At 56.6% G+C, this 27627-nt stretch overlaps 1 protein-coding gene across 3 annotated transcripts; it reads right to left on the bottom strand.

The window, feature by feature from the left end:
- Positions 1-428: 428 nt before the first annotated feature.
- Positions 429-26468, bottom strand: RCC2 (regulator of chromosome condensation 2). 3 transcript variants are annotated; one of them, XM_059691084.1, is made up of 13 exons: positions 26312-26468; positions 24860-25145; positions 19632-19725; positions 15945-16088; positions 13289-13420; positions 12831-12919; positions 11152-11266; positions 9065-9231; positions 7072-7252; positions 6720-6825; positions 5833-5905; positions 3414-3491; positions 429-2722 (listed from the first exon to the last, which is right to left on the bottom strand). In XM_059691084.1, the coding sequence occupies exons 2-13, from the start codon at positions 25136-25138 to the stop codon at positions 2618-2620; spliced, it is 1563 nt and encodes a 520-aa protein (XP_059547067.1). In that variant the 5' UTR covers positions 25139-25145; positions 26312-26468; the 3' UTR covers positions 429-2617. The 3 variants fall into 3 exon arrangements, with proteins under 3 accessions (XP_059547067.1, XP_059547070.1, XP_059547069.1); XM_059691087.1 differs by lacking the exon at positions 26312-26468 and adding an exon at positions 26181-26282; XM_059691086.1 differs by lacking the exon at positions 26312-26468 and adding an exon at positions 25706-25724.
- Between the last annotated feature and the right edge of the window lie 1159 nt (positions 26469-27627).

The following is a 27627-nucleotide window of genomic DNA, read 5'->3' as shown; positions in this document are numbered from 1 at the left end:
TGCCCAGGGCCTCTGCACACACCTGGCCTCCTGGCGGGCTGCTGGGCGAAGGGGCACATTCGTGACCAGGCTCCTTTTGAAGCGTTGGTGGGAAGGGTGAGAAGTGACTAGGCGTTTGGGCACAAAACATAACCATGTCCTGGTACTTTCCGTGCCCGTCATCCTCACAGCCCCAATGCGGCTACAGAACCTCCTGAGTCTGGGCAAGTGAGGTGCTGACCCTGCCCCCTCCCCAAGGAACAGAGTGGGGAGCCCCACACACCTCCCAACCCCCCTGTGGTCTAAGCCCAGAAGCGAAAAGGGGCCGCTGCCCTGGGCTTGCCCCCTGGCGGGAGCCTCCACTGGGCAGCGGGCAGGAGGTGTGCACAGGGATAAACAGGTGACCGCATTCTTACCTTTGTTCTGAAAAATAAGCGCAAAAGCCAAAACAGAGTAAACAATGATGTCGTTTATTTAAAATGTTTACTCCAAGAAATATATATAAAAAAAATAAGACAATTACAGCACTAAACCAGGCACCTTCGACCAAATCACCACCTCCTCAGGCTCCCTTCACTCTGAGCCTCTTCCCAATTCTCCTTCCTGCGCTGGAAGACATGGCACGCGCCCCAGGGTCAGCGCCAAGCATTCACGGGGCCGCGTCCCTTCCCTGGAGCGCGGGGCCACCCCTCCTGTTCTACAGGGTTTCCCGGTAGGAAGTTGACCTTAAACTCAGCGAAAGGAGTGCCTGGGGGAGAGGAGGCCGTCTCTATGCGGAAGGCAGTCCCTCTCCTGCTCCGGTCCCTGCGCCGGCTCTAGGACAGGCTGGCGGTGGCCTCCGCTCCGCCCGCTGGACCGTGGAAGCCCAGCGTGGCCAAGAGCGGCTCCCGCAGCGGGACCCAGGCTCGGCTCCCGCACTCAGCGCCTACGGGCCCGAGGGGAGCCGTGCGGGTCTGAGGAACACGGGCACCGAGCCCCACTCCGAGAGAGACTTGTCAGGGAAAAGGGCTCCACATGAGGAAGCTTGAGTTAGAGATGGTTTCGGGTGATTTGGACAAATCAGGTTAGTTTAGCAGAAGCTTCTCCCGGGACTGGCTGGACCCAGGACAGCGGAGATGAGCAGGAAGTGAGACTGAGTCTTGGCCACAGGCCGGCTCCTCACGCCTGCCTGGGACTGGCCGGGACAGACACAGGCCCTGTGAGGGCAGACGCCACGGCGAGGAGCGGAGGACAGCAGGGGAAAAGCAACAACCGGATCATTTTTGGCATTTTAACATCAAGACAATGACAAGTGGTAACAATAGCAAAACAAAATCAAAGACCAATATTTAACTTTCCCATCCACCCAAGTCTCTCGCTGAAGTTCTATCCCCATCTCCCCCAGAAGCACCACTGAACTAAAAAACCTATTTTAAAGCACCCAAACCAGTCCAGACCCTCTCGGAGCCAAGAGCCCCAGGCAGCGCTGTCGCCTCTCTTGGGTCCCAGTGAGAGGAGGGTTCCGGGAAAGGCACCTCATAGCTCACGCAGAGCAGCCACCGCGGGACGCGCTGGGCACAGGGTGCCTGGCGGGAGGCAGCTGGCAGTCTCAGCTTCTGCGCTGACACGCGGGGACGGGACTTCTGCACAATCCCATCTATTTGGTACCACAGCCAAGCCAACGTGACTAGAGCTGGGTTAGCAGAACTGGAACCCGAGTCTCAGACACAGCCCGGGCTGTTGCAGCGGAATCCAGCGGCGGGGGCGGGATGAAAACAAGCACGAAGGCGCTAGAGGCTGGTACACAGGGCAGGTCCTTTGCAAGGACTCAGAATGCACTTTTCTCAGCTGGCAGATCAATCTCTAATGGCGAGCGCTGCGAGGCGGCCCTGGCCCCTCAGAGGAACCGTGAAGCTGGTTCTTGAACCAGATCCTATGTCCCCACGGCGGGCCCCCGGAGCCGCATGGTCCCATGGTCACCTGATGTGTCAGTAGGACTTCATGTACAGATAAAGGAGATATAAATGGCTAAACACATACCCCAGAGCCCCCACCAGGGGGGAAACGGCAGATTCTATTAATGTTGCAGCCAGGAGGCGGGGCTTACAAGCAGCCGCGGGGAGGACGGAACCCAGGCGGCCAGAGCCACTCTCAAAGCGGAAGGAAGTGACCCAGATGCTTCCTAAGCACGTGGGTCTGGTTTCGGATGGAGACGGACCACCGGGGACCCTCTGCCCACAATGCTGCCCATGAGGGACATTGTTTTCTGAGCAAATGGCGGTCCTCCCCCCGGTGGCACCCGCTCCGATCACAATGCTAATTACAATGGAAAGGAGAGAGTTGTGAGAAGTTTATCTGAGGGGGTGGGGAAGAGAAAAACTTTAAAAAAAAAAAACCTGGGTTGCTCAAAGTTTCTGCCTCTTGTAGGAATGGTAAGTCAACTATGAGCAAATATTTTAATCAAACATGGAGAAAAAAAACACTTTGGAAAGCATACAGAAAAGGTAGTTGATGTTGAATCACTTCTAAACGGAACCTCAGGGAGTCTAACAGAAATGCACCTCCGGTCAACTTCTCCTTTAAATTCCTCGTCTGACGTCCGTCCAGTGCACGTGGAAATGACAGCTGCCGCGAGAGGGGGCGCGGAGGCCCCGGGCAGTCAGAGGGTGCGCGGGTTATACTCTGGCAGCTTCCTGATCTTCTCTTTCTCAGTCTCACTCTCGTCTCTCGCTATCACCAGGGAGTGCGAGTAGCCCATGGCAACCTGGGGGGACAAATCAGTGCTGGGTGTGCCAGGGCCCCTTGGCACTCAGGCGTGTCACTGAGTCTGGAGCAGACAGACACACAGACAGCAGGACACTAGCCAGGTGGAAGGGTAAAGGTGGGATAATGGGTCAATATGAAGGAAAATGGCCTAAAAGTGCTTTAAAACCCTATACTCAGGGCCACTAGTCTCAGTGTAGCCTGTCACCAACCAGGCTGCCCGAGGAGGAGAGAGAGGGAGACCCACTGAGCAGGGGCTGGCGGGGACACTTGGATCACGCTCCCCGTTCTGCCCGCCTCTCTGGACCACAATCTGTCTGTGTGAGGTGCACCCACCATCCGTCTTGGCACACAGAGCCGGCAGCTGGTAGACCTAACAGAGAGGAGGGGCCTCACCCCACCACCAGCCCCATCCCAAGGGGGTGCGGTCTCGGGGGCAGCCACAGGCAGCTGTGAGATGGCCTCGCCCTGGAGCAAACCCGCTTGGTGGCTGGAGGGAGGTGAATGTCACCCCGGAGAACAGCCCTGGAGCCTGGCCGTGGTGCCTCTGAGTGCCTGCTGATGGCCGTCACGCTCAGAGAACGCCAGCACAAGAACATGCAGAGACCACAAGGGGAACAGGAAGGCGCGAGCTGGCACATCCCTCTGCTACCAGCGCCTCCTGCTTGCACAGGCGGCGGCGGCGCGCTCACCTGCTCCGTGAAAACGCCGTCCAGGGTCTTCACCTCCTGCGCGGCGGTGGAAGACTTGGGCTTGTGGTCCCCGTAGCCCTGGCAGGAAGCAGAGGAGACGCTCAGAACCGTGTCGCTGTGGCGAGGCCCGACATGGGAGCGGAGGCAGCCCACCAACCAGCGCCAGAGCTGGCGGGCTCTGTGACCGAACCCCACTGCTCAGCCGGGGCCAGGCCGAGGTAGCAGAATGTACCCACAAAAGCTGCCGCCCACACGGACTGGTTCTTGAAGACGACGGACCCTAAATTGTAGCCTGTGGAGATGTGTGACAACAGGTGCCTTTCGGGGCGCTGACTGGTAAGACAACACCGGGAGAAACGGCACTGCAGCCTTCAGGGCTACGAGGTCACAGGGAATGCCGGCCGCCTCCTGCCCACCCTGCGGGCTGAGACCAAATAACCGGTATTAATAGGAATGACACCCCGGTCCCTACCAGGGACCAAAGGGACTGGTCAAGGCCTGCTGGGCTGGGCGGGGAGGGTAGCGGGGCAGGGGGAGGGGGGGCACGGGGGGAGTGCCATGTGCAAAGGCTCGGATGGTGGTCTCAATGCTGCAGACCCGCAGCTCAGCTCTAACAGGAACACGCAGGCGGGTGAGGAAGGGCCTCCCTCCAGCGGGTGGCTCCTCGAGTGCCAGGCCAGCACCTCACCCTGAGAGGCTGCCCCAAAGCCCCTCTCATTCCCCTCTAGTTGTTTTTTTTTCTTTTTCATGTATTTTTATGGATTTCAGAGAGGAAGGGAAAGGGAGCGGGATAGAAACATCAATGAGAGCGAATCATTCACTGATTGGCTGCCTCCTATATACCCTACTGGGGATCGGGATCGAGCCTGCAGCCTGGGCCTGTGCCCTGCCTGGAATCGAACTGTGACCTCCTGGTTTGTAGGTCGATGCTCATTCACTGAGCCACGCTGGCTGGGCTCCCCTCTAGTTTTAAATTGAAATTCAGAGTCTATTTCTGAGGCCCCCTCTCTAAGAATAGGCCATGAAAACTGGGCCAGGTTCTCAGTTCAAGGTTCCACATGGGGCCCCTCAGAAGCCGCCCACTGAACGTGGGTGCACAGGCCCAGGAGGAGGCACGTAGCTCAGCAGTCCTGGAAGTGGCGCAGAGATCAAGCCCTTCTTCCCTGTCTCCATCACCCCTCAGCTCCCTCAACCCTCAGCTCCCTCACCCACCAGCTCCCTCACCCCTCAGCTCCCTCACCCACCAGCTCCCTCACCCACCAGCTCCATCACCCCTCAGCTCCCTCACCCACCAGCTCCATCACCCACCAGCTCCCTCACCCACCAGCTCCCTCACCCCTCAGCTCCCTCACCCCTCAGCTCCCTCACCCCTCAGCTCCCTCACCCACCAGCTCCATCACCCACCAGCTCCATCACCCCTCAGCTCCCTCACCCACCAGCCCCGCCCGTGACAGGAGGAGACAGCAGGGAAGAGAGGTAGACAGGGTTCCCGGCAGGAAATACAAGAGCCACGCTGAGGATCAAACCACAAGCACAACAGGCGGCCGTGAGGACAAGCCACAGCCAAGCTGCTCTTGGGGAGGACATGGGAAGTTAAGGCCTCACCAGCATCAGAACCTGAGAGTCAGAAGCATTTGGCTGGGGAAGGCCAAGGTGTGGGAGAAAGTGAGCCATGGGCTCTAATCACTCAAGCAACTGAGATAAAAGCGGGCGGGAGCACAGACTCACACCTTTCAGAAAACACAGAGCAGAACGTCCCCGGGTGACCTGAGGCGGCCGGATGGCACACTGCTCTGCGAGCCAGCAGGGCTGCGTGCGGAGTGAAAGGGCTCCGGCGCCCAGGGAAGAGGAGCGTGGATGCTCGCTCCCCCCTTTGAAAAGGATGCTGTTTGATCCTCCTGAGCTGACCCTCCTGGAGGGAAGAGCAGCCATCGCCTTTCCTGTCACCCTCGGACCACACAAAGGTGTACAAAACACCGGAAATGAGGGCTGGCTCTTCCCCGTCCATGACGGGCCCCAGCTGATGTGGACAGAAAGGGCTTTCACGAGTACGGCTGACCCTCGGACAGCTTGGGAGCGGGGGGGGGGGGGTTAGGGACTAATCACCCCAAAGTTGAAAATCCACATGTAACCACCGTCAGCCCCCTGCACATACAGATCCCCAGCTGTGGGGGTGACCCAGGGACACAGGTTTGAGCTGTGCGGGTCCCCTGACCTGCCGTTGACTGAAAACATCTGTGTTGTCCAGGGTCGGCTGCACCTGATGGCACAGAACCGTCTTTGAAGACTGATGTCCTCAAAGATCAGAGCTGTTACAGGCCTTAATGCGCAAGGAAGACATGTCTCCGCTCCACATGCTTTAGGGATCAGTGTCAGCGGCCCGGACTGGGTGAGCCTCCCGCCAGAGGGGCCAGCTTACCAGTTCCCCGAAGGTCGGCGACGGGCCCCAACTGATGGTGCTCTCGTCCGCAGCCACGATGATGCTGCTCTTCCTGCAACAGGCAGAGGCGGTCACCCCCGCGGCCGGCAGCGAGCTGTGCCTGGCCCAGCCCCCGCGGTGCGTCCTGCTCAAGATGGGCGCCACCTCTCACTTTAAAGTCAGTGTGCCCCCCTGAAACTCCACCATGCACTCACTTCCCAGCAACTGGGCACAGGGAGGGCAAGCCAGTGAGCGCGGGCCGTGGTGGAGAAACCCACTGCGGAGTCTCACACAGGACCCCCCCTTCCGCCTCAGCACCGCCCTGGGGTCCAGGCCCCTGGGGGGTGTGGGGGGTGTGGTAGTCACTTCTAAGTGAACACACTGGGAAAAGGAGGCCAAATCAGGATGAAGTGGGAGCTCCTTCGCAACGGCTGGACCCACAGTCACTGGGCGGAGCTAACGGTTCCAACAGATGACACACACCCCCCGCCCGCCCTGCTCCCTCCACAACCTGGCCGCTGATTAACAAACTCCCCACCAGAACTGCTGGACGGCTCAACAGGCTCCTCCAAATAAGGTGAAAATCACGGGCCTACATTTTTTCCAGCCAGTGTGTCAGAGCAACTGAATCCCCACCATTTCCAACTAAATGTAATTTTGAATCTGTAATATGAGCAGCGCATATCAAGCCTAAAAACAAAAACCTCCACAACGACTGCGAGTCCCCTTCTCGGACCGGCCGCCCTGAACAAGCATAGCCCCCCCTCGCCCCCCCATCCCTCCATCGATGCCCTGACGGACAGCAGACCCTCCAGGGAAGAGGCACCTCCGGGGTGCAACACCCCCAAGAGGGGGACAGTCCTGCTCAACCCGACACGGCCACGTACCCACAAGCCAGGCTCCGGATCCTCCAGCCACAGAGGTCCTGCACGGTCTTCGGATACATGGTCGATTCCCGCGATGTGTTGGTGGCCCCCCAGAAGAACAGGCCACCTGGAGAGGCAAAGACGACCCTCTGTGAATTCTTACCGTCAGCAACATCAAGGACAAAGGCACAGGGCGCTCGGCACCAGGGACCAAGGAGTGTCGTATGAGGAAGAACACTGGGAAGAAGCCGATGAGACCAAGATGCCCGGCCTGGAAACAGGCCCAGGTCTGGCTCCCGCAGGGCTCTGCCAGGGAGGGACGCCCACGAGTGCTCGGTGCCTCCTTGCCCAGGCCCAGACGGGCAACACTCACCCACTTCGCTGACGGCGAAGGAGCAGGTGTAGCCGGCATAGATCTGGGACGCCCCGCGCCCGGGGAAGTCGAACAGCTTCACCAGGCGGGGCACCATCTCGTCCTTCTGCTCCGCGTGTCCCAGCCGGCCGTAGCCGCCGAAGCCCCAGGAGAAGACGCGCTTCTGGGAGTCGAGGACGAGCTGCCGGGGAGAGAGCACAGGGTAGGGACAGGCCTCGTTTCTGTCCCGGAGAAACCGGTGCAGTGGCTGTCGGCGCAACACTGGACAGACTCACTCTGACCGTCACCCGCCTCCCAGGGCTGGGGAGGCTGCAGGAGCAGCAATATGAGGGCTCGGGTGGCTGCTCCACTGGGGACACTATTTTCCGTTATTATTTTTGTTTGCTTAGCTTTTTAAAAACATATTTTTATTAATTTCATAGCGGAAGAAAGAGGGAGAGAGAGAAGTATCAATGATGTAAGAGAACCATTGATCCTGCACATCCCCTATTGGGGATTGAGCCCACAACCTGGGCAGGTGCCCTGACTGGGAATCGAACCGTGACCTCCTGGTTCATAGGTGGAGGTTCAGCCACTGAACCAAGCTGGTGGGCAGTTCTTTCCTTTCCCTCCTGAGAAGAGGGCTCGTCTCCAGAGCAGGCCACCGCATCCACTTCCTGACAATACGGACTGGACCTCGGCGGGAACCGGGGAGGCCCGACTCCACACCCGTGCACACAGGTGACCCACACCTTTTCTTCATAGTGTCTGTGATGTTTAAAGTTTGGATCGTGTGAAGTACGACCTAGCAGAACAATCTGACAAGAGGCCTAAACAAGACCTGGCTTTACACCCCCGACTAGACTGCTTTCAGACCTCAAGCGACTGCAGTCTCCTGGTCCAAGTCCCTGAGCACCGACAGGGAAGACTCCAGGTGAGGAGCTGAGCCCGAGGCCACCCCACCAGTCGGCCACCAGGACCAGCTGAGTCTCTGGACTCCCCGCCCCCTCGCTCTTTCTTTTCTTTTTTTAATATATTTTTATTGATTTCAGAGAGGAAGGGAGAGGGAGAGAGAGAAACCAATGATGAGAATCATTGATTGGCTTCCTCCTGCATGCCACCTACTGGGGATCGAGCCCACAGCTGGGCATATGCCCTGCCTGGGAATCGAACCTGGGACCCTTCAGTCCCCAGGCCGACACTCTCTCCACTCAGCCAAACTGGATAGGGCAACCCCTCACTCTTTCAACAGAGAAAAAAAACATGTGCAACTCACAGGCATTCGCAGTAAAATGGCTGCAAGGAGGCAACTAAGACGAGGAGGTATTTACAAAGTGGACTGCCGTTTATCTACAGTGACCTTAAGGCAGCGGTTCTCAACCTGTGGGTCGCGACCCCTTTGGCAGTTGAACGACCCTTTTACAGGGGTCACCTAAGACCATCCTGCATATCAGATATTTACATTACGATTCATAACAGTAGCAACATTATACTTATGAATTAGCAACAAAAATAATTTTATGGTTGGGTCACAACATGAGGAACTGTATTTAAAGGGCCGGAAGGTTGAGAACCACTGCCGTAAGGAACCACACGGGTAACTAAAAGCTGTATAAAAACTACTCAACAGCCCAACCGGCGTGGCTCAGAGGTTCAATTCCCGGTCAGGGCACATGCCTGGGTTGTGGGCTCTATCCCCAGCGTGGGGTGGCGGGAAGCAGCCGATCACTAACTCTCTCTCATCATTGATGTTTCTATCTCTCCCTCTCTCTCTGAAATCAAAAATATATTTTAAAAAACAAAGCTATTCAACATCTCTAACAGGATGCCATCTATCCACCTGGAAAGATGCCTGTGGAGTTCTGCTAGAAAGAAGCAAAGCAGGAAAACTGTATGATCCCAACCCCAAATGTCTGCTCAGCCTGTCTACGGAAGCAGGAAGGAAGCTGCATAGCCAGGTGCTGGGGCCCCGGGCACTCGCACCCTCTCCATGGAGGGGGCACTTAGGACTCACCGTGTGGTTGGCGCCACATGCCACATCTCGTACAACCACGTTGGGGACTGGCAGGATCTGCCCGTCTTTCGTCTTCTCAATGAAGATGGCCACTCGCCGGGGCACCAGCTCGCAGTCGTACTCTATCCGCTGTGCACGGGCGATGAACTTCCCGTCCGAGTTGTGTCCTGCAGCGAGCAGAGCCGGTGGTCAGCGGCAGCCGCGGCACAGGGCCCAGTCCCCACAGCAGCGGGCCGAGCGCCTGCCCCCACCTGGCCGGCTGGGGTCCAGCAGGACACCTTTGCCAACTAAGGCAGCAATCTCCAATCTGCGGCACAGCTGGTTAGTGGCATGAAATCAATTTTGTGGGTGGAAACCAGTTACTGAATTATTTTTTTTAATGAATAAATACCAATAAGGACATTATTCTGTGTATTTGTATTTCTACATTCAGATTCGGTTGCAATGTTGAATGTACTTCATACCGTGGGCTGCAAGGAACAAAGTTGGAAGGTACAGGCCCAAAGGAATGGGCAGTACCCCACTTGGGGGCCTCAAGGAAGCCCTGGACAAGGCCAAGGATGGACAGAAAAGTTCAACACACAGCCCCAGACTTGCGTTTTCATGCATTATGATAACCTAAATGTATCACTATGGTTGGTAAAATAGTAAGCTGGCAAGCTCTCGCCTTTGCCGTGCCTGACCCAGTAAATGTGTTGAGAAGGGGAGTGTGTGCTGGCGATACGCCTCTCCAAGGTCACACTATGCCCCAATTCCAGAAGAGATCTCTCTGGATTTGGACAATGAGACTGGAAACAGGTTTGCAAGCTAGCAAGTAAAGCATAACTGACTCTATAGCTACGAATCAAGTCAATTTCTCAATACCTTTAAACGAGTATAAACTATGCAGGTGAGATTCCGTATGACGTGCTTAAAAGGTGACTGGCAGCAGCCACTAAGCTTTGGCCATTTTTATCACCAACAGCACTTGATTCTCCCTGAAGGAAAACCCAATCGCTGACAGGCCGCTTGTCTGCAGGCTGGGGCAGCCATGGGCGGCAGGGGAGCCGCACACGTTCCGGAAGTAGACAGAAACGCACTTCTGGTGTTTTGCTCGGGACTGGGGACAGCCGGAGGGCCTGTGGCTATGGAAACGGCTCCTCCAGCCGTCTCTGGCAACGCCCAGGCAACCAGCCCTGAAAGTGCATAAGGGGCTGTTCTTACTTATTCCTTTCTGACTTGAGCTATATTTAGTTTCACAAAGTCACTGTTCCCTGAAGTCTAAGGCCAGCGAAATGCTCCTCCTTCTATTTATACAGCCTCCCATCTGCCTGCTTCTCATGACGTGGAGCCCAGCAACCCAGATTCGGGGGCGAGGATCTGGCGTGGCATGCAGCAAGGCGCCAGCAGAGGGCGCCCACGCCTCACCTCCCACTCGGAAGGGGCTGGGGTGGTGGGAAGGCGCCAGGAAGGGAAAAACACTTTGGTGTCAGATGGGAAAAGAAAATGGAGACCTTGTAAAATCACGATGCAGAGACTTGTCCGCTTATTGAGAACTGCTGAGAGCTGCTTCCCGAGTTTTTCTTTTCTACTCAATGAACTTTAGGTAGTTATGTTTTTGGAGAGTACATTCTGTTTAGGGATGAGAACGGGAAGGGGTGCAGTCGCTTTTCCTGTGGCTTTTCTGTAGCATGTGGTTCCCCAGGTATGTACTGGAAATGACCGCCCAGGCCAGGGTTTCCAGAACAACTTCATCTTGGTAATGCCCTCATTTCCAATAAGAGCAAATCTTTAAAAATATGAAACTGAACGAAGATGGTTTGATCCCCTTTTCCACTTTGAAATCCTTCTGTGTATAAATGAACTCCCAAATCAGAAAAAGGAATCTTTTGTCAGAACAGAGCCCTGGCTTTTTCTTTAAGGCAAGTCACTCAGCACCCCTGTGAGTCACGCAAGCTCCACCCACTAGGCATGAGACCCACTTAGTGGACCAAGGCTATTATCTGCGATCAATTACGCACATTTCCAGCAGGTGTGCAGCCCCGCCGACTTCAGCTCTAAATATACAGATAGATCACAGAGCTTTCAAAAAAATAACACTTCCATACCCAGCTGACCGTACTCAGGGCACCCGAAGGAATAGAGGTTTCCCTTGCAATCCATTATCATACTGAATTCGGCCCCACAGGCCATTTTGGTAATTGGCTGGCCGTTGTACATTATCTGAAAAGAAAAGACAGCAGACTTTCAGACATTTTTTTTTTAAAAAGATTGATTAAAAAGTCTCTATCTCTGGTTGGTGCTGAAACAGTTACTAGGCTACAAAAGAGATTTAACGGGCTCAATAATTCTGAAGGCAAAAGCTTAGCATATATACACTGAGTGGCCAGATTATTATGGCCACCCCATCAGTACAATGAAGTGAATTAGTTATGCAAATATTAATAATAATAAAACCTTGAGAGTATTTGGTTAGGAAGTTTTCAATATTCACTATTTTTGGAAGTGTCAATAAAGTACTGATGGGGTGGTCATAATAACCTGGCCACTCAGTGTATACGTAAAGAAATACTCGTGACCCCTACCTTCCACCAGAGTCAGGTTCAAAGACAGGTCAATTGTATCCCAGGTCTTTAACTCTAACCCTCAAAACAACCAGCACTGTGGCTCCCGCATGCTGGTGCCAGTGAGTGGGAATTCCACTGACCAGAGTGGGCATGGGGGCGAAAGAATGCAGGAACTCCCCAACATGAACCCTCAGCTCTCACAGGGACACTCTGAACAGTTCAGCCCCAACTTTTCAAAGAAAAGCTTTTATAAGTGTTACTGCCAATCAGTGAAAGGAACTAACGGACGTTCTCCTCTACTCTCCAGAGATACTTGGCCAATGGTCTTAACTGAAGGTGTGAACAAGAAACATTGGTTCAAAATTAGAAGTGAGAAGACAGCGAAGGCCCCGAGTAACTAAACATGGGGTCTGGAAACAAATCTAAGAAAGTACTTAGGCAACTTGCTGTTTCCGGCGCCCTGCTGGGGCAGAGGCAGTCACAGCACCAAGGGATCAGCGATGGAGCCGGGATGGGGTGGGAATTGGGGCCCTGCCCACCTCCCTGCTTCTCTAGAAACCCTCACACCTGCTGCAGGGCACATGGCTGACAAAACGGGATCCCTTCAAGAACCTTCAAACCACAGGCTAAGACAGGGGTGGGCAAACTTTTTGACTCGAGGGCCACAATGGGTTCTTAAACGGGACCGGAGGGCCGGAACAAAAGCATGGATGGAGTGTTTGTGTGAACTAATATAAATTCAAAGTAAACATCATTACATAAAAGGGTACGGTCTTTTTTTAGTTTTATTCATTTCAAACGGGCCGGATCCGGCCCGCGGGCCGTAGTTTGCCCACGGCTGGGCTAAGACCAGGAGATCTGGGTCCATCCTCAACCCACTCAGCAGACACCTATCAGCATCCTGCTGCCTTGCAGTAAGTTCAGTTTTTAGGTATAAACCCCACCCCTCCACTAACTCCTGTTTGTGTTCTAAGCATCTGGCCGGTGACTACTGGCAGATAAACACATCACACACGTAAGATTTCTTCCTTTCTTTGGCATAAAACGAGCTTAAAATGAGGTCTCTAAGAAATTACTTCATTCCGAAAGAACTGCTGTCAGGGCATTTTTAACTGTGGACATACATTACACCTGTTTTAAAGACGACTCTGTCCCAGGAATCAAGGCAAATCCACACTCCACCCTAGACAGTCAGCACACGAGGGCGAGGAGGCGTGTACCTGTGCGGGGCTCGGGACGGCGTCCGTCTGGTTGCCCAGGCCCAGCTGCCCCATCTTGTTCTCTCCAAATGCGAACACGGAGCCCGTCTCTGGAAGGAAAGAATGACACCACAGGAGGGAAAATAATGCTGTGGGTTCGGAACTGGGTTTGGAATCAAAGGCTCCCAGATGATAAAAGCAGCCCCTTTGCCAGAAAGAACGCCAGCGAGATGGTACTTATTCCAAAAGGAGGTGGAGCGGATGGCTCAGAGCAAAGCCATTTCACAGCCTCGCCTCCTGGCAACCGCCCGGCCTGTGGGTGAGGCTCTCCACGCCCTCCCCACAGGGGGAGCATCCACCAGGCTCTCCCTGGGATGTCTTTCTGCTGGTGACCAAGGTCGCCATGGCAATGCTACTCCACTGCCCAAAGAGGGCCACTTGGCCTCTTGCCACAGCACCAAGGAACCGACCCCTCTTACCGGTCAAGGCCAGGGTGTGGTTCCGCCCGCAGGCCGCCGACACGATCGTCTCGTGGCTGAGACCCTCGATGAGCCTGGGGGCTTCCACTCTCTTGGTGTCACCGTGTCCCAGCTGCCCCTTCTCGTTTCGGCCTGCAGATCGAGAGCAGGATGAAGGGGTAGGAGGGCAGCCAGAGCAGCTTCCGGGGCAAATCTGGCTCCCAGACGTGCCCCCACCCCCAGTGCGACAGCCAAGGAGGTGAAAGGAAGCGCCAGCTTCCCAGTCAAGGGCCGGCTCCCGAGGCCTGCCAGGTGGCACTGGGTCCCCAGGGACGTCTCGAGGCAGCCACAGGGCCGGCGTCACCCACTCTGACCCTCTCTCTGGGGCGGCAGCTAGGCCCGCCCTGAGCACTTCCGTGTGGCCTGATGTCACACACCAGCGAAAGAGCTCATGGAAACTCGCTTCTCACGGTCCCCGCCAGCCAATTCCCTCATCCCCTGTGCTACACGATGTATTTTAAGTCGGCAACCATTCCGACACCTGCCGCACCAGAGTTTAATTACCTCAGTGCTCTGGGCAGCTACTGTGGCCCATCTGGTTCTGCCTGCCGCTTCTTTCCTTTTATCTGCCCTATAAACGAAGCTCCCCGAACAGTGCCAACCCACGTCCCAGGGCCACCCTTCACGGGATGCCCAGCCATGGACAAAGGCCAGGCCCGCTCTGAGCACAAGCCCTGCCTCCGGGGCTGCGCTGGCTGTGGGGTCAGGCGGAGGGAGGCCAGGAGGCGACCCCGGTGCCTAGTCCCCGCCATGCCCAGGCCGCTGGCAAAGCCCTTCAGCTCCAAAGCAGACGTGGCGAGTTGTGTGGGCCACAAGGAGCCTGGACACCCCTAAACCTCCCCATTTTCAACACAGGCTACAAGCGCTGCAAAGCAAAACCACCCAACGGGCCACAGCCGGTCCCTGGAGTGGAGAAGACCACACTTGCTACAACAATTGGGAGGTCTGGGGAGGTTTCACAGGGCCAAAAGGTCAGGGCACTTCGGGAAGGTGGTTCACGCCCCTCGGAACAATGAACTTGACCTTTGGGTCTGGGAAGTGAGAGCAGGGCCACCAGACGAGCACCCGCCCTGGAGAGGGCTGGAGGAGGAGTGACCCGAGGAAGCCCGTCTGCACGCGAGCCTGGTTTCAGCTACAGCGTGTAGCGCGGGGGAGGGGGGCAGGAGAGGCAGACGCCAGCTCCTAACGGGGCCACCCAAGTTCACTGTGAAAGGCACTTTACACTGAACAGGTGCCGGTGGGTTTGCGGCCCGAGGGGCTGGCAGGGGCAGACCCCTCGTGGGTGACGTGCACACAGATCTGATGCTTGGGGGGGGGGGGGGGAGAGCAGGCCCCGCACCTTAGAGTGCCCAGCAGTGGGCTCGTGACACCCCCACTGGCCCGTCACCACGACTCCTCATGGGACACATCTCCGCCCCAGGGCCAGGTCAGGTGGACAGTCTACAGGTGCGTCCCCTGCCCACGGGGCCGGCAGAGGGGACGTTTTTAGAAGCACCACGTCAGTGAAATCCGGTGGAGATCGGGAGTGAGACTGTACAGTGGGGCTGACAGGCTGCTGTGCTCAGGGCTGGAACACGAGGGGGCGGGACACACCTCTGTGCCAGCCGGGGAAAGCGAAAATCAAGGCAATGTCAGCATGGCGTCAAGAGACGGAAAGTATAAATCTGGGCCAGACACACTTGTGAGCTTTTTTCCCACTGAATGACAAAATTAGCAGAGTGCAGGGAGAGCAGATGTTAATATATTTGAACTTTGGTTCAGCAGCTCATGAAATTGCAAAAAATGGTTCAAACAGACCCAAATAAAGATGCAGTCACATGGACTAAAAGCTGGCCGAAGGGCAGGGCCGCGGCAGTTCCCGGGCAGAGGCAGAGTCCCAGCTACCAGGGGGGCGTGGGGGCGAGCTGAGCCTGACAACACCTGGATCATGGCTGGGAGGGGAGGTGGCCGCAATGCACGCAGCCCCCTGCAGGGGGCACTGAAATGGGGCAGAGCATCGAGGCAAGGATGGGGAACTCCGTCGGCCCACCCCCCACCTCCCACCCCTGCCCCGAAGGCAAGGAAACCCAGCAGCAGGGGAAGCCAATCAACTTGGAAAAGGGAAACTGTCTGGGAGACACAGTAAGACATGGTCGCGATGTGCAATGAGCTGCCCCACCTGCAGGCCTGCGTGACCCCTGGAAGAGGAACAGGGCTGCAGAGAAGACGTAGGGCTGATGTCACCATGTGGCCGCTAGGAAAGCTGGTGGCATTTAAAGTGCGAGAACAGAGGTCTTACGTCACCGCTGCAAAGCAAGAGGCGGGACCGTGTGCTGGGGGGACCGCAGGCCCGAAATAGAAACTGAGTTCTAGGCACCTTGGTATCAGAAAGTCCCAGAGTCAATGAGAATGTTCAGGAAAAGGTTGCCTCAAAAGGAGGATTTGAAGAATTAGGAGGCTGTGTAAAGATTTTTCAAAAAGCAAAGCAGAGAAGTGGAGGGAGGTGATGCATCGCAGGGTGTAGACGAGTCGGGAACCAGGAAGGGGAAACGGGGCTGAAGCCAGGAGCTGTGCCTCAGAGGCGGCGCAGGAGGAAGCCGGCCGCATGAGTCACCCAGCACTCAGCCGGTGTACTTACCCCAGCTCCACAGCTTCCCTTCTGTGGTGATGAGAAGGCTGTGGGCAGCGCACGACCCCGAAACCACCGTCCGCACCCGGACCCCCGACAGGCACCCATATCTGTGGGGCCCCCACAAATTCTGACCCAGATTGCGGTAGGCAGCTGCAAAGAGAAGAATGCAAACCTGACTCCTGCAGTGACGTGCCGGTGCAGAGCACCCCCAAAAGGTCACTAGCCGCCCGGGTCCACTCCCTCATGGTACAGCTGCAGGGGTCCTCGGGGTGCCGCCTGAGACCTCAGTGCCTCCAGCAAACGACCCCCGAGCTGGTGCGGGCCCAGTTGGTGGCCACATGGACCCTGACGTTCCACCTCCATCTGTGACCGTGACCCATGGAAACTACTACTGAGCATGCCCACCAGGCCAGTGGCCAAAAGCTGGGTGCTCACCTTCCTGCAGCCCCACTGGGGGGCAGGGGGCGGGGGGGATTGGTAATGCAGGAAAGCTGGCAGTGGACTTGGGGGTCTCCCTCGCCCTCCTCCTCACTGTCAGCAGCCAGGAGGCGCTTTCTGGATGACTGAGCGTCGCCCTGCTCCACGGAACCACCTGCCCTCCCTGCAAGCCTATCGGGCCCTTTGCAGGGCCCCGCGCCGACACCTCTGCCCACCAACCAACCTCCCCCCATTAGCTGGCTCCTTTCTCAGGGGTCCCCTTGTGTTGGTCATGACCCTTGGCGTTTGCTCATGTACTCACTTCCCCAGAGAACCCCTTGCTGCCCCCTGCTTGTTCTTCAAACCTCCGGCCGAGCACCCCCTCCTCTGGGAAGCCCTCCCTGTCACACCCCCTTGAACCTGTCACTCCCTGCACACCAGCGCCTGGGGCATCCTGTCACAGCACGTGCCCACTGAACTCGGGCACCTCCCACTCTGCACCGGCCACCGGCCTCACCAGCGCCTGGCACACGGTAAGCACCCAGCAGCATCAGCGGGCGTGTGGGAGGAAGAAGAAATAGCTGCCGCCTCCAGAGCCCACCGCACCGTTAGCGGAGGGGGCACTATTGTTTGCTGAATATTTTCAGTTTGGGACTCTCGAGGCCAGAAACGTGACCGCGTCTCTAGGCCTCTGGTGACTGTGACGAATGCCAGCCCCTGTCAGATCCACCGTCAGGCCGATCCGACCATGGGAACCGACTGAAAGGCTCATTTCTCCATCAACTTCCTGGCTCCGGGGAAGAGTGTCGAGGAGACTGTTCAGTGTCAGGCCCCATCCTGCATGCGCCCCACCAGCAGAGGGCACCGCCGTGTCCTCTCATTTTGTGACAAGGGGCCAGTCAGGCAATGGAGGGCAGTCTAGACGCAGGACAGGTCACAATGTCACACAGTGACAGCCATGAGCTTCACCTGAAGTCACGCCTCGACTACTAAAAGGTGGAAAGAAAAACCAGCAACTTCCCGGGGAGAGGGCTAGCCCCAAAGGACGGCCTTCACAGGTTAGAGTAAAACTCTTCAAGCATTTGTACGCCATAAGCGTACAGACGCAAATGGCGGGGCTTTTTAAATTAAATTCAAAATATCGTGGCAGTTAACTGGTTAAGAGAAACCCAAGGTCGCCAGGCTAGTGTGGCTCGGTGATTGAGCGTCAAACCAGGAGGTCAGGGTTTGATTCTCAGTAGAGGGCGTGCAGGAGGCAGCCAATCAATGATTCTCATCATTGATGTTTCTATCTCTCTCTCCCTTTTCCTTCCTCTCTGAAATCAATAAAAATAAAACAAAACAAAAAACCCAAGGCCTATTTATCAAGGCAGAACCAATGGTAGCACGGCACCAACACCAATGCTAAGGTGACCTGTGTCATCTCTGTGAAGAACATGGCAGCAGGGGCACCGTGGAGGTGAAGTGCCACAGCTGACTAGCTGGGCAGAGGAGCCCTGGCCGGCAGTGACCCAGGCTACCCTGAAATGACCGGCAGCAGTCCTGGCCCCTTGGCCAGGCTGGCGGGCACGAGCTCCCGTGGCCTGGTCCTAAGCAGAGAGGGAGCGTGAATCACTAATTTCACAAGATCCTTGGGCTCTGAGTGTCCAACGGCTCTCATGTCCTCACTGAGGGAAGACCCGCTTCAAGGATGGCCAGACACGGGATATACTGGGGTGAGGGGGCGTCCCCTTCCCTTCACATTTGGCATCCTGTCTCCCTTCTCTTTCTGTCTACTGGCAAGGCCAGGGAGGGCTGAGAGATATTCAAAAATACTTTTAAATGTTTTTTAAAATAGTATAAAACTTCATTCAGAGGGAGAAAAACCAAGAAAGCAAAATTGAAAATGAGAGAAGACAAAAGGCTCTTAAATGAGCCCAACGAGGGCCAAATTCCTTCATCTAGAGCAGTGGTTCTCAACCTTCCTCATGCCGCGACCCTTCAATACAGTTCCTCATGTTGTGGTGACCCCCAACCATAACATTATTTTCGTTGTTACTTCATAACTGTAATTTTGCTACTGTTATGAATCATAATGTAAATAATTGATATGCAGGATATATTTTCATTGTTACACATTGAACATAATTAAAGCATAGTGATTAATCACAAAAACAATATGTCATTATATATGTGTTTTCCGATGGTCTTAGGCGACCCCTGTGAAAGGGTCGTTCGGCCCCCAAAGGGGTCGCGACCGACAGGCTGGCGACCCACAGGTTGAGAACCGCTGATCTAGAGCGTGGGAGCCGTTTCTAATACACAAGGCGGCTTCCCTGCCTTCTGAGCCCCTCCCACACCCACAGGAGACAACCCAGGCTCTGCCGCCCGCTTCCCACTGGTTTACTTCCCCTCTGCGGGCCTGAGTGTTATCACTGCGAGTGAGCCACCACGAGAGGAGCAGCTTTGAGTAAAGATGCCACCCATGCCCAAGGCTGGCAGGCTTAGGTCATCACACACCTGGAGCGGTTGCCTGGTGACACCAACAGCGGGGGGGACATGGGCCTTAAGTGTGGGCACTTCCCACAGCAGGAGAAAATGGCCGGGACCCACTTCTAATTCAGCGGGACCCACCCCGAGCCCGGAGATTCCTGTGTTTTCGTGAAATAAGACAATCTCCACGCCCGAGGCAGCAGGGAGTGTCAGGGTGCAAATATTTGCTCAGTGGGCAATGCTGGAAAGGCCTTTGGGAATCTCTCCAAAAGAAATCAAGACGCCATAAACCGTGGCCCGGTGCCAGCCTCCCTCTCCCCGACGGGCCGGCACTCTCCTGAGGAAAGACACCGATTTTCTAAGAGCACCTGGGGACTGAAGTTCCTTCTCTGACTTCTGGCTCCCTGCTCCGGACTGGGACTCCACATACGGCAGCTTGCAAAGCGGTGTGGACTCTTCTGAAATCTCTAACAGCTTGACATGTGACAGATGACAGCCTGACATCCCACAGGGCCAGCTTTTTCATTTTAATAAAAATAACTGACATGAAAAGGGAGATGGGGGAAAGGTGTCCATGTTTATTTGAGGCTACTATTTGCATTTTCTGTTGAGCCTTAAGGTTCAAATCCAGCTCCATCCCTAGAATGGCTGTGTGGCCTCAGGAAAGTTACTTGGCCTCTCTGAGCAATCTTGTAAATGAAGAGAATACCTACCTGGCGGGTGGTCACCAAATTCCATCGAACATCTAGTACATAGGAAGCACATAATAGTAGCTTCTTATATTTTTAGAACTGTTTGTCATACCTTGTTGCTTAGGCACTTCTTTCCGACCAATCAAGTCCCAGTTGGTTGCCCCAAAAATCAAAAGCTGCCCTTTGCACTTAGACCCTTCAAGTTTCTGCAGAGACACAGAGGAAAAAAGAATTAGCTTGCAAGGCTGCTTCCAGCTTTCTTAGTTCATCCAAAAACAGCAGGAAACAAAGCTAATACAATATCAACACTTTCGCCCCGCGATCGATCGGCCCCACCTCACCACCATGTCCACCTCACCACCATGTCGGGCCCCACTTCAGTATGCTAATCCCAACGCTGCCCCAGTTATGCATGGGCCCATTTTTATCCTTTGATTTCTCTTTAAAATATTTTTTGCAAAACAAATGACATCCCTCCCCTCCACTCTGCAAGAGGCCGCTGTCCCCGAGGGAATCTGAAGCAGCTGTCCTGGGGGCAAAGTCTACGTTTTCTCACAAGGATGACTTCCGCACATGGCCTTCAGCCTGGGGAGCCCGCGTCATCTCTGCACGGTAATTTGGCCAGTAATTCCCCATCCTTCCTCCGTGCTGCCCACTGTGCAGCCCACTGTGCCAAGAGCATCTCCATGGGGAAGGCATCACAGCGCAGCGCTCAGCTTCTCCACCTGGTGGGGCTGGCGGGTCCCACCCCGGTGGCCCTAGTCGGCCTCATCCTCACTGCTGGCCCGTTAGCCGGGGATCAGTGGAGTGGAACAAGGGACCACCCAGGGCAGGCCGTGGGCGGAAGGCTGTGAGCCAGTCCTCATCCTCACAAGTCATTAGGAGGATGTGCCACCTTTGAAGCCACTGCCCAATTCTGGGTGGCACTCGTTATATTTCCAGCACTTTACTTCTGAAATGCCCAAATACACTTTTTAAAATAGATTGTTGTCAAAGATTCACTTCTGAACTATCCACTCAGTCCCACCAGGCAAGGGAAGCAGTGACCTTGCATCCCATCCCCCACCGCCCTCCAGGGACAGAAGGAAACCTCTGTCTTTGGAATTGTTCTTGGGAGCTTAAAGGGCCAACCCACTCTGGACCCAGTCATTCTAACCTCTACGCGGTGACTGCCTGGTGGGACGTTTTGGCAATACGGTGCGTCATTTGTAAAGACGAACATGTCTTCACCATCCATGACTCCGTCTCCTAAGACCTCTATGTGACCCCACAGTGCAGGTCCCATCACGCTCGCCCGCTTGGCCAACTTTCCCTGGCTGGAAGCTGGTCCACCTAGAGGACCCCTCTGGCAGCGAGCATGCGAGGGGGAACAGACAGCCAGGGATGGAGACTGACTTGGCTGCACTTAAATAATTTAGAGAACGGCCTTAATCGGAGGGTAGTCCATCCCTGCAGAACCCAGACTCGAATTACTTGAATGGGAGCCTAGTTTCCTCTGGTTATCTCTCCCCTTCTTTGTTTAACTGGCGGGCCTGGCTGGAACATTCTACAGGTCTGCACAGATAAATGGCAGCCAGTGGGTTCTGTCAAGTTCCCTGTGGAAGGAAGGAGCCCTGGGCCTCTGCCATGTCACTGACTTGCTCTCCAGTATTCCTCAGGTGCGTGTGGAGGGCGGCAGACGCCGGAGGAACTGAGGCACCATGGGGTGAGCTGCCAGGCCAGAGAATGGCTGGTGGGAATGGGGCTGTGGAATGAGGGCAGCTCAGGCTGGCAGGTCCCCTCCGCCCCCCTCCCTCCCTTCCCCTGGCGGGCAGAGGTCCTGGGTGCCATGTGCAGGACCAGCAGCTCCATCACCGCCTGAACGTGCTGCCAGCGCCCCGGCAGGAGCAGGGTCTCCTCTGTGACCTGGAGATGCCATCAGTGGTCAAGAGGCTGTGGACACTGGTCCCATCAAGCCAGCTAAGCATTTACACAAAAACCCAACCTTTCTGACACAGGGAGGTGTTTCTAAAACACCTTGGTAAATGGAGCCTGGTGCAGTGCCTGCGGTGTGGGCGTTGGGTTTTTGTCATGGGCCTTAATTCCTCACACTCAGATGGAGGGAGTTGTCTCTTTCAGTGCTATTTATTACCTATACAATTGTTTGCTGTTACCTGTATTTCTCTATAATTTAACTCTCCCCTCTATCTTCTTTGAAATAAAAAATTAAAATAAGGAGCATTCCTATCACCCCTTAAATCACAGCCCATGTCCCACTTTATCAGAGAGCTGCATGACCCAGCTGGGAGAGACCCCGAAAGCCTGGGGGCTCCGTCCAGAGACCCTCCAGGGGTGGCTGTCAGGGCTGGGAGACCCTCCCAAGTAGCAGCCACCTTCACTGATGGACGAACTCTGTGTCTGCGACATTGCATGTGCCTAAAGGTGAGAGAAGACTCTCAACTGGATGAATGAATTTCCCTTCACCTTGCTGCCTCCTGACAACCGGTCACGTGAGCTGGGCAGAGATAAACGGCCCGGTGGGAAAAAGCACTGAGCTTCTTCAATCAACAAAATGGGGTTTCTGGTCCAAAGCAAGTTTTGAATTATTGCCCAAGTGCAAGGAGCAGGTTTATGAGACCGAGAGTCAGCCTTTAACATCTATCCACTCGGAAGGCTGCTGCTGTCTCGGTGGAGGGAGACCATACAGAGAAATGCCAGCAACAACCAATTCCCGAATGGGCTTTCCACCCAGACGTGAAGCTCGGCTTCCAGTTGTATTTATCTGGCCCTTTCAGAGGGGAGATTTGTCTCAGGGTCCACAAAACCTCAGCAACCCAACACTGTAAAAACTACGTTTTCTAGGTTGAGCCCAGGTGGCTTGCTTTAGCTACAGGATCATGAAGTTCATGGGGAATTCAGGCTGCGTCAACCCCAGACCATCACAACATGCTCACGTCTGACATAGCGACATATAAACCCAAGGACCTTGGAGAGACCATTTCCTGAAACCGAAATAAGGACATTTTATAAAAATGCACACCCTTCACGTAAGGCAGCTCCCCTCAACCACACAAGTATCTGGGGTTCCTCTTTCACAAGCCCAAAGTCTGCAGCTTTGCGTTAACTGAAGGCAGCACAATTCAGACAAACTCCTGGCGGCTGCTCTCACACAAACTGCCTTCAAGCAGCCCTGAACGGTGGCGAGGCTGGCAGAATTCTCAGTGAAAGCCTCTTTCTGAGACGAGCTGGGGACTTGTGGGCCTGGGACTGCTTAACAGGCAGAGACCTCGCGTTTTTTTCCTTTGCAGTCCAGGGACCTGGGGCCGGGGATACTGGGCAGGAGGTCCATGCAGGACTGGGCAGTGCCAACCCCGACCTGGGGCAGGGCAATGGGGCAGCACGGGCCTCCTGGATGCTAATAAAAACTTAAAAAACTTGGGGCATGCACTTTCCAGGAGGCATAAAAAGGCATTTGTTGAACCCTCCGTCTCCTGAGCCTAGGATGGTGTGCTGACCAGTGCAAAGGAAACTGCTTAAGAGACCCTTTGCTTTTTAAGAAGGGAAGCGATGTACACACATGGATATGCACATAGGATGTCTCTTTCGGGATCTCAAAAGATAGGAGACATAAGTGTAACACCACCTTCAACAGCAATGGATAGCCGTGTCTCAGACTCGGCAGTGCCACTGCCACCAGACAGGCCGCTGTGCACTGGCTGGTGGGAGCCTGGAGACCCCCTTACTCTCTCTCCCTGGCTAGCTCCTGGGGTGAGTCCCAGCGTTGGGTAAGAATCTTACCTCCTCACAACAAAACTCACTGCTCTAATAGGTTGCCTGTCAACTCACAGGAGAGAGGAGAGCAGAGGCAGCGCCCACCTGCTCTCCCTTCAGCTCTCTCCTACCATCCAGAGCCGGAGGGCAAATGTCGGGGGCCTCACACAGAGGATTCGACTGGCCAGAGGGAAACAGCTCATTCGTTCAGTTTCTTAAGACTGTGGCCATTTTCCGGCACCGTCCCCACCCCAGATAAGCCATTTTAGGGACCTGGGCTCCCCCCACCACCACCACAGGGAGGGCAATTACCAAGCATTTTCACAGGAACAATGTGCAGGGGCGTGAGGATGACGTCAGAAAACACCTGGGCCCGTGTGGAAACCCAGCTGCATGTGATTCTGGGCTGGGCCCTGACACTCGCTGCCCCAGTTTTCTCGTCTATAAAGCGGATTATTTTTAACCATTTCAACATGGGCCGCGCTCCTTGGGAGGAAAGCAATCGGGCGCTGTTAACCCTTTGGGGAGAGCACAGGCCCTCTCCAGAGGTCAGCGTCAAGGACCTCCGTGGAAGTTCCTCCTCTCCCGGGATTGCCTGGGAGCCTGGGGAGCTCGGACCCGCTCCTAAACACGCATCTCAGGTTTCCAGGATCGCAGCACCAGGCTCAGAGCTCTGGCTCTGCAGGGTTTTGCGGGCACCTAAGTTGAGACGGTCGCGATGTTGCGATGCGAAGGCCCACTCTACCGAGCAAATCCAAGCCCACTCAGAACACGGAGATGCTTCCTGCAGAGCGGAGGGGCGGAGCGCTGCGCGGAGCTCTCACCTAGCGCCCCGCCTCCGGACCCCAAGCGAGGAACAAAGCCCAAATACCTCCCAGCCGGGGGGCTTCCGACCTCCAGGGGGAGGACTCTCCGGAGCATGCGCCCTCGCACCCGCCCCAGCGCCGGCCGCCCCCGGCTCCCCCGCGGCGCGAGAGCCCGTGCAGGGCCGCAAGGGGCATGCGCGGCGGCCACCAGGCCCCGCCCCCCCGGAGAGCCGGAGCCGAGGCGGCGGGAACCTCAAAGCCGAGGCGCAAACCGCCGCTCCCCGCGGCGCGCAGGAGACCCCTTCTCCCCCGCGCCCGGGCTGACCGGCGGCCGCAGGAGGCCGGGGGCGGCCGGGGGCACCGGGCGTCAGGCCCCGCGCGCGCATCCCCTACTCCGGTCCCAGACAACTTGCAAAAGTCTCCCTTCCCGGGGCGGGAGGGGGAGGGGAGGCGGAGGCGGTCGGCTCGAGCGGCGCCGGGGGCGGGGCCATGACCCCCTCGCGCGGGCGGGCGGGCGGGCGCGGGCCGCAGACGCCCCTCCCCCGCCGGGGGGCCCGGGGCGCGCGCCCCAAGGATCAACCGCCGCGCGGACGGGCGGGCGGCGCTGGGGGGAAGAGGCCACCGGCCGCGCCCGCCTCTGGCCCGCGCCCACCCCGCGCCCTTTTGTTGTGCGGCGGCGGCGGTGATGATTCAGCCCGTGGCCTGCGCCGGCCCCGCCGCCCCGGCCGGAACGCGCGTGGCGCGCGGCGGGCCTCACCCCCCTGCCCTCCGACCCCGCACTCACGACGCGCTCCTTGGTGTGCTCGGGCTCGGTGATGACCACCGCCGCGCCGCCCGCCTTGGTGGCCGCCGGCCGCGCCGCGCGCTTGCCCCCGCCAGGTGCCCCGTCGAGCTCCAGGCCATCCTCGTCGCCGCTGCTGCCGCCGCCGCTGCTGCTGCTGCAGCGCTCGGGCCGCTCGCGCTTCCTGCCGGCCGGGCCGCCGCGCTTCCTGGGCCCGGCGCGGGCCGTGCCGTTGCCCGAGCTGGGCTCCTCCCAGGCCGCCGCCGCCTTCTTCCTGGGCATGGTCGCGCTGGAGAGACACGGGCAGCGGCGCACAATGGACGGGTTATAAACTGCGCGGGGGGAGGGGAGCGCCGCGGAGCCACCGGCCTCCACTTCCTCCCCTGCCCTCCCCAAAGTGGCGGCCGCGGGGTGGGCGGAGAGGGGGTGAGCCGGGAGGAAATCGCGCCCCTCCCGGGCCCGGCGCGCCTCCTCCGGGGAATCCCACACGGGAGCCAGGGTCCCCGACCGCAATCCGGCGAGAGAAAGAAAAAAAAAAATGGAGACTCCGACCCATCCTCAAGTTAGGCTCGTCTCCATCGCAGCACCATTGCAGGCTGGTTCCCAAAAAAGTGAAGGGAGAGGAGGAGCAGCCTCCGGCCCCTGCGTTCTCATTAGAGAAGGCGTCGGGGCACTTGGCGGAGCCTCCCAGGCACCTCCGGGGGAGGAAGGGCGACCCCCGCCCCGGCCACCCCACCTGCTGCTTTTGTCTTCGCGCCCCCCGCCCCCGGCCCGCTCCATGAAAGGCGATTCCCTCCGCCTTCGCCCCCGCCCGAGTCCCCAATCCCGCCCCAGCCTGGGGGTTCCGACCTCAGGCTCTCATGTCCCGAATCCCTCTGGGTGGTCTGCCCCAGACGAGGGAGGGGGGGCGACTAAAGCAGGCCCCCAACCCCAAACACCTGCTCGCACAGACACGAAAAATAAAAACTTTAATGGTGCCCAACTCTCCCGGTCCTTCCCCGAAGGTGCGACTGAGCCGACCCCTCCGATCCCGGCTGCATAGCGCCTTGCCCCGCAGCTACTTTCCCCGGGCGTCCCTGCGCTTTGGCCCTGTCTGCCTTTTTTTTTTTTTTTTATTGATTTTGAACAATGGGATCTCTGTCTGTCTCGGATTAAACCACGTGGATCCGCCTTCCTTCCCCTTTTTATTCATTCAGTCCCCCAACCCCCCCCTCCCCTTCTTCAGGTCTTTTTTTCTTTTAACCTTTTCTTCTTTAAAAAAAACACACCAACTTTCCCAGATCCCGCAAACTGATCTTTGTTGATTTTGATTTTCAGCCCCTACCTGGTTGGAGTGATGAGAATCCGAAGAGAAAAAAGGAAGAGGAGCAACTAAAAGACGAACCCGAGGGCTTTCCCCCCGCCCCCCTCCTCCGCCCCCACCCCCCGCCCAGACGAGGGCTCCAGCCCACTCACCAGATAGACTTAAAATGTAAATACAGGCTTCCAGAACCAACGCTACACACAAAACAGAAACACTTGTGCGGCCCGGGGTGGCCAGCGAGCGCACGGCGGGGCGGGCGGCGCGGGGGCCCGGCGCGCGCGCGCCCCCTGCCGGCCGGCGGACCCCGCGGCGGCCCGGCCCGCGCCCGCACTCGCGGGACAGCTGGGCCCACCGGAACCTGCGCGGGGCGCCGCACCGCCAGACTTCACCCCCCGCCGCGGTCCCCGGCCCCGCCCGTCTCACGGGTCCCGCAGCACGCCCCGGGCCTGCCCCGCCGAGCGCCAGAGGTTCCTGCGGGGCTTGGGGGAATGTTAGACTGTTTCTCCCCGGCATGTCTAGACAGGTCACCTGAGGACACTCGCTGGAAAATACTTTGCTCACGCCTCCGCCAGCAAGGGACGTGCCCTAATTGAGTGATTGGAATGAAGCACGAATACAATTTGAATAATTTCCCCCAGTACAGAAAAAAAGCAAAGCTGTATTTTTTTTTTCTCCTTGCCTATGGATGTGTCCCCAGGATGTAGTAGGATGCTGCTACTTGGTAGAGTTACATAAAGGTTTGCTGGGGATACAAGATATCCGCCCTGCAGGAATGCAAGGTCTAACAGGCACACTTACCTCAATACACGTGTGGTAAGGGGTGGGTTCAGGACAGGCTACCCCAAAATGTGGCACCTTGGCATATCGGGGAGATCTTTTAAAATACTATATTTTTATTGATTTCAGAGTGGAAGGGAGAGAGAAACATCGGTGATGAGAGAGAATCATTGATTGGCTGCCTCCTGCACACCTACTGGGGATCAAGCCCTCAACCTCCCCACGGTGCCCTGACAGGGAATCCAATCGTGACCTCCTGGTTCATAGGTCCACGCTAACCACTGAGCACACGGGCTGGCACATGGAATATTTTAAGCTGAAGGAGTTTTGAGAAAACGGCCGGAGCTGGAAGGTCACTCTGGCCCTCTCCCCCACCCTCAGACCTTCTTCTCTGAAATAAGCCATAAGGCCCTCAGGGGAGAGGTGCCCCGCGGGTACCGGGAGGAAGGGAGCATCCTTATCTGTGATCAAGGGCCACCAGGAAGAATCCTAGCAAACAGGCCTCCATACGTTTCCCTCAACTAGACACTTGCCTCCTACTCCTCAACCTACCCTAGTCCTCCACGGCTATCCACTCACTCTTCACAGAAAAACACAAAAGCTGTCCTCTGGGTCTTCGTGTCCTCCTATTTCACATGGCGCTTACATTAAAATAAACTTGTATCCTTTTCTCCTGTGTCTCTGTCTTTGC

The sequence above is a fragment of the Myotis daubentonii genome, chromosome 3 (genome assembly GCF_963259705.1).
Source record: "Myotis daubentonii chromosome 3, mMyoDau2.1, whole genome shotgun sequence".
Classification (NCBI taxonomy): domain Eukaryota; kingdom Metazoa; phylum Chordata; class Mammalia; order Chiroptera; family Vespertilionidae; genus Myotis; species Myotis daubentonii.
Note: the sequence above shows the minus strand (reverse complement) of the source record. Positions and strands in the feature narration are given on the sequence as shown.